The following is a 6,219-nucleotide window of genomic DNA, read 5'->3' on the forward strand; positions in this document are numbered from 1 at the left end:
AAATATTAAAAATAAAAATATAAAGTTGAAATAAAAAATATGTAGCGTTGAGCCAGCTAGTCCAACATTTGAATTTACGGCGCGCAACTCTAAAATTTTATATGGGAAACAAAGGCGCCTTTCTGCTCCATCCAGTCATACTTTGAACAGCTTAATTAACTCACAGCAGCTGAGCTGCCTTATAAGCGCAATCACGCAAAAACACTAACAACAATTACCGCAAATTTTGATAAATTGCGATATACAAATGCATAAATTTGCAAAGCGCATGTACAACAATAACAACAACAAGAACTGAGGCAACGCGTTGCAATAAAGCGCACACAATTGTGGGGTGTAGAGCAAATAAATTTGGGCCACCGAATTGCTCGTAAATAATAGCCACAAGTAAACGCGGCGTATACGTAACCACAAATGCGCCCATTTGCCACCGCAATTTTTGTATTGTACCACAAAAAACACATAAGCAGGCGCGCGCGTCGGCATTGGGCGCACACAAATTTATTGCGCGCTAAGCGCTGAGGTCGACATTTGCTTGAGTAATGTGATACTGAGAGGCGCGAAGTCAAACCGTAAAATTACTTCAAAGCTTATTTGGCAAATATTTGAAATATTACAAGGAAATTTTTGCAAAAAATATACTTTTCAACAGCATACCGTGCGCGCCACTCCTGCACAAAGCTCCAATCGCACGAGTCGCATGATTGTTGGCTCGCGTTGTCCTCGACGCCGCCAGCCAATTGCTCCGCCTCGGCCAGCACATGCACGGTGGCGAGCGTTGGCTTGGCCACCGTTTCCACCAAAGCGTTGGCGCGCTGATAGTTGCCTTCGATCTTGATGTTGATCACACCGTTTTGCACGCTCTCGATGTAGGAGGGCAAATCATCTACACTTGCCGCTTTAGGCGCTAAGCACGCCACACTGCTTGTGTTGTGTTGAGACGCCGTCACATTGAGTTGCGTCGCAGTATCATCCAAGAGCTGCGCGGCTTGCACCACATCCTTGGCCGTCTCGCCCACATTGTGCTTGCCGCGATTGGCAATCGAGTCGCCGAAGTAGATGACAACCTTGTGATTGGGTTTGCTTGGCGTCGCCGGTTTGATGGCGCGTGTGGCATCTGTTGACATAGCAGCGGCTGCTGACTGTTGCTGTTGTTGCTCTGCAGACTGCGGCACCGGTTGCGCGGTGTAGACGTTCGGCGTGGCCTCAGCGGCGCGTTGCTGATACATTTCACTGCATTTCAACGATTGCGGCTGGAATGTCTTGAAGGAATTGCTGGTGCTGCGTCGGCGTAGTATGAAATTCTCGTTAAAACGTCCGAATAGTGAAGTGGGCGGGCGTGGCGCAGGCCGTTTTGCTGGCTTTGCGGGCTTGTAATTGCGCAGCTCGCGACACAGGCTGCAGCTGCAGTCCTTCCCGCAATACATTTTCGCGTTAATTTGTTTATAGTTATGCGTTGTTGTTGTTTTAGTTCAAGGCAGCGTTATTTGTTAGCGCGATAGCGTCACACCGCAATTCGGCAATTCACTTTAATTGCGTTTGCTGTTATATGATTTTCACTTCACATGTTTACACTATTTTCACACATATTTATCAGCAATTTGTTTGTTATTAAATTTGTTAGTTATTGTTGTTAAATTTATTAGATGTTGTTGTTTAATTTGTTAGTTGTTGTTTTGTGTTTGTTATTGTATTGGCATTTGTTTGCTTGCTTGCAATTTTCGACTGCGCATTTTTCATATTGTTCCGCAATTATTTCACGGTTTCTCTTTCATCAATTGCCATAATTGGCTTTTCGGCAATTTGCCTTTTTGGCTACTTGTCTGCTTGCCAGCATGGCCATTTAGACATTTGACTAACTTAGTTTAGATTTATTGAAGTTCACTGCGTTTTCTTTACACCAAATAACAGAAAAATCAAAATTAACTCAGTCACTGTTTGGACTAGTTTGCCTGCAATTAAATTCCCAAAATTGTTTTTACTAAATAAAACAAGAAAAAATGTTCACTTCGGCTACAACGTAGCTATAATACCCTGTACAGATTTATTTTTTGTAGCTTAAAAGGGTATAAAGAGATTTGAAAAAAAAATTTCCACATAAAGACTTAAGTTTTATCAATCAATTTGTTTAGCGACTATATGCTATATTTGTCCAATCTTAACAGTTCTGAGATTATTATAGAAATTTTTTGAACGATAGTGATTGCCAAGTTTCATGCAGATATCTCGTCAAATACCAAAGTTTTCCTTACAAGGACTTGAGTTGGATCGGTCAGTTTATATGACAGCTATATGTTATAGTGATTCAATCTGAACAATTTCTAAGATAATTATACCGTTACCTTAGGAAATAACTGAGACCAAATTTTGTGGAGATATCTCAGTAACTGAAAAAGCTTTTCATACAAGGATTTGAGTTGGATCAGTTAGTTTGTATGGCAGCTATATGCTATAGTCGTCCGAGCTAAAAAAATTTCTTACTGAATTATACCATTAAACTAGAAAGTCTTTCTGTAGAATTTTGTTAAGATATCTCGTCAAATAAAAAAGTTTTCTCTACAAGCACTCGTTTTTGAACATTTAGTTTGTATGACAGTGAGCCGATCTGAAAAATTTCTTCGAATAATATAACAATGTCATAGAAAATAATCCATGCCAAATATTATGCTGATATCTCATCAAATAAACAAGTTTTTATACGAGCGGCTGATTCCAATCGTTCAGTTTGTATGCCAGCTACATGCTATAATGAACCGATAACGGTGGTTCCGACAAATAAACAGCTTCTTGTTGAGAAAAATACAAAAGTCTAAAATTTCAGTTCGAAATCTCAAAAACTGAGTGTCTGGTACGCATCATCGTAGCAAACCGAATATACCCCGAGCAGCGTGTAGTATAAAGAAACCACAAAAAAAAATCCGCACATTCAAAAATGTCTAACTAAGCGCATGCATTGTGCAAACAGTGCGAAACAGTGCATTCGAGCTCATGCCTTATTTCCAGAGGCGTAACCCTGTTGTAATCAATCAGCGTGCTCTTTCATAGCTTCAACACTTCATTAGCAGGCGACCCTTATTCGCGTTTTAATACTTTTTCAGCAAATTTTTGCGCTTTGTATTAATTTTTTGTTAGAGATAGCATACAAACGCAATAGTGCAATTTTTTGTGTGCGGTTTTGTAGTTCATCAGCCGCTTTAAAGATATGCTGTGGAAGATTATATCGCATATAGTTGCTTGCACAAGCCTGTAGGTGTGTGCGTGTGCGCGCAATTCGTGCAAAATCACGCACACTTAATTCATATACAATTAAAGTTAATTTGCAAATAAATATTAAATTAAATTGCTTGCCTTTATACGCCAATAAGACAGGCAATTAATCCCTACTTATGGGTGTGAATGTCGCTGTGAAGAAATTAGAGCAACAATAATAGGGTGCTTACACAAGGAGCGTTACTTTATGTTGTTTTTGTTACTGTAAAGTGGTTTATGGTTAATGTAGGTACATTTTTTTACGTAATGGAATTGAAAATGTGTGTACCCACGCATAAATAGGTCATTGCTCAAGTTAGGAGATACTCATATAATAAGAGGGTTGCTTCGTGTGCTCAGTGCTGCAATATGAAGACAGAAAATAACAATTAGAAGTTGCCATTTAAATGCGCTCTTAGTTTCAAGCTAACATAAAAAAATATAAATTTTTAATGACAGCTGCCACTGGACTTGAGAATCCCTTTGCCATGAAAAAGCTTTATATAAAATGCATTCACCCATAGAAGTTGATTTAAAGCTTGTCGGTGTAATGTTATCAGGCAAGAAAAGTTACGATTAGCTGCTAAGCGATTAGCCGCCACTCACTTATATGTCATTGATTTCACTTCACTTCAGTTTTAGTTAATTTAATTTAGCTTAGATAAAATATAAAATCAGTGTTGCAATAAGGTGGAATTTCGCTTTTGTCCTATTTTGGATACCTTTGGCCTATGATAAATATCAAAAATAAAACCAACTCTGTGACAATGAGCATCTCTTGTGCACTCGTCCCGCATGGGCAAGACCATGCTGTAAGCATCTGCGATCCATACGGTATGATACATTGGAGATGGTATCGATAGTGAGGCCACAAAGTCTGTTCAAATTCGTGTCAAGCGCAGCTATTCTTAGTGACTACTACTCCTCTTGGGCCTAGCAACTGAAACTCATCTGGTATCGAAAATGACCGAGAGTTTTCTATGTGTGGCTTATTGGCCTACCAGAATAACCTGACCTAACAAAAGATCGTCTTATATACATTGCAAAAACGTGGAAAATGAAATATCCGAACGAAAAGCCGAGAGCCGAGTAATTTTGTGAAATCCCACAGATGAACTGTGTGGCAACAATAAGCGAAGTGGACCATTTTAACTACTTAAAATACCCACAACTTCGCATTAATCTAGACACTAGGCCCTTAAATAAGTTTTGCAGTGACTATTTTTTAAAAGTTCCAGTTGAAGACGTCGGAAATCCTATAAATCATATATATAAATATTCAGCGTGATGAGCTCAGTTTAAGAGCTCGTAATAATCCCATACAAACTGAATATTCAAAAAGAGTTCTTGTAGAGAAAACTTTTGTATATGACGAGATATCTTCACAAAATTATGCATGAGTTATTCTCAATAGTAATGCTACTATATTCGAAGAACTTTACGAGATCGACCCACTCTAGCATACAAACGGAACGTTCAAAAACGAGTTCTTATATGAAAACTTTTTTATTTGAAAAGATGTCATCACAAAATTTGGTATTGACTATTGTCTAAGACAACGCTATAATATTCCCAGCAATTCTCCAGATCGGCTTAATCTAGCATATAGCTGCCAGACAAACTGAACATTCAAAAACGAGTTTTGGTAGCGAAAACTTTTTTATTTGACGAGATATCTCCAAAAAATTTGTCATGAAGTATTTTTCAAAGCAACGCTACAACATTCGAAGAAATTGTTTAGATCGGACCACTTTAGCATATAGCTGCCATACAGACTGAGCGTTCAAAATCAAATTCTTGTATGGTAACTGCTTTATTTGTGAGGCGTATTATAACTGTGGTGCAGATAATCTAACGCATTTCGATAACATTCAGCAAGTGTTTCACTCCACTGTTTTCTTTATGTTTTATGTTATGATTTTTGCGACTTGTTGGATTTCTCGCCTAATGTTTTTGCCAACCTTTCCCTCACTCAACTCCAACACTGAGTCGTAGTAATCGTAAGCACCTTTAATTCTACTTCTGCTGACTAACTGGCGCTGTTGTTTCCCTCACTTTAATGAGTATTTATTTAATTTAATTTTTTTCATATAAATTTTTATTTGTTCTTTGCACCGCACGCACACACTCACAGACAACTGTTTAGTCGCTTGTGCTACATCACTTAGTTTGTGCTTTTCCGCAATTATAAATCATTTCGGCGTTTCTAAAAATTTCATAAAAAATTGCGCACACACGCATACACTAAAAACCTACATGTGTGTGGCACTCATACACCGAAAACCTGCATGTGTGTGGTATATATATACATATGTACGAGTTTGCTGTGTTCGTGCACATGCGTAAGTATGTCATTATTTTGCCGTTTCCGGTTGGCTGGTCAACGCTGCGCTTCGTTAGCGGCAAAAGTAAAACTAAACCAACTCGCGCTATGAGCCCTCGTAAGGCAGAAACTGCCGCAAACGAGCGCTTAGTTGGAGTCTCGTGTTTTGCTAAGAACTGCGCTGGCAGTGAGTAGGGATTTTAGTGCCACTGCGTGACAGTGTTGGTGCATATGTTTGTTGTTGTGGCTGCAATGCCGCTTAAGACTTTTGATTTCGTTTCCATTTTCCAAGCAGTGAGTTCATGCTGTGCTTGTTTTGCGTTTTGTTTTGATTTTTTTTTTTAATGAAATGCAAATAAGTTCAGCAATCCAAATAAGTTCAGATTTGCAAGTCTCAAGTCATTCAAGCGTTGCATTTGCACTGCAATAGGCGCACATTTGCTGACTGTTGATTGATGGTTTCTGCTGAGATGTTGGCTTAGATATATCACGCTAGCCTGCTAGTATTTATTGTTGTAGGCGCTGATTTACTCGGTGAAGTTAATTTTTTTGAAATATTTAAAGTAATTTTTTAGATAAAACTTAAAATTTTTTAAAATTATTTCTTGGTTACTTAAAGTAAATTTGTTACAATAATTTTTAAATTT

The 6,219-nt window shown here is 38.4% G+C and overlaps 1 protein-coding gene across 6 annotated transcripts in view; it reads right to left on the reverse strand.

Annotated features, from left to right (window-relative positions):
* LOC108966804 (ankyrin repeat and BTB/POZ domain-containing protein 2) overlaps positions 1-6,219 on the reverse strand; it is a 112,433-nt gene that overhangs the window by 9,431 nt on the left and 96,783 nt on the right. Inside the window, exon 1 of one of the 6 annotated variants that reach the window (XM_018929878.1) lies at positions 658-1,653. The exons of the other annotated variants lie outside the window; for them this stretch is intronic. Coding sequence (XP_018785423.1) covers positions 658-1,427 — 770 coding nt within the window. The 5' untranslated portion in view covers positions 1,428-1,653. Of the gene's footprint in view, positions 1-657; positions 1,654-6,219 lie in introns of those variants that run through there. 6 annotated transcript variants of the gene reach the window in all.

The sequence above is a fragment of the Bactrocera latifrons genome, unplaced genomic scaffold (genome assembly GCF_001853355.1).
Source record: "Bactrocera latifrons isolate USDA-ARS-PBARC rearing strain unplaced genomic scaffold, ASM185335v1 scaffold_17, whole genome shotgun sequence".
NCBI classification, from domain to species: domain Eukaryota; kingdom Metazoa; phylum Arthropoda; class Insecta; order Diptera; family Tephritidae; genus Bactrocera; species Bactrocera latifrons.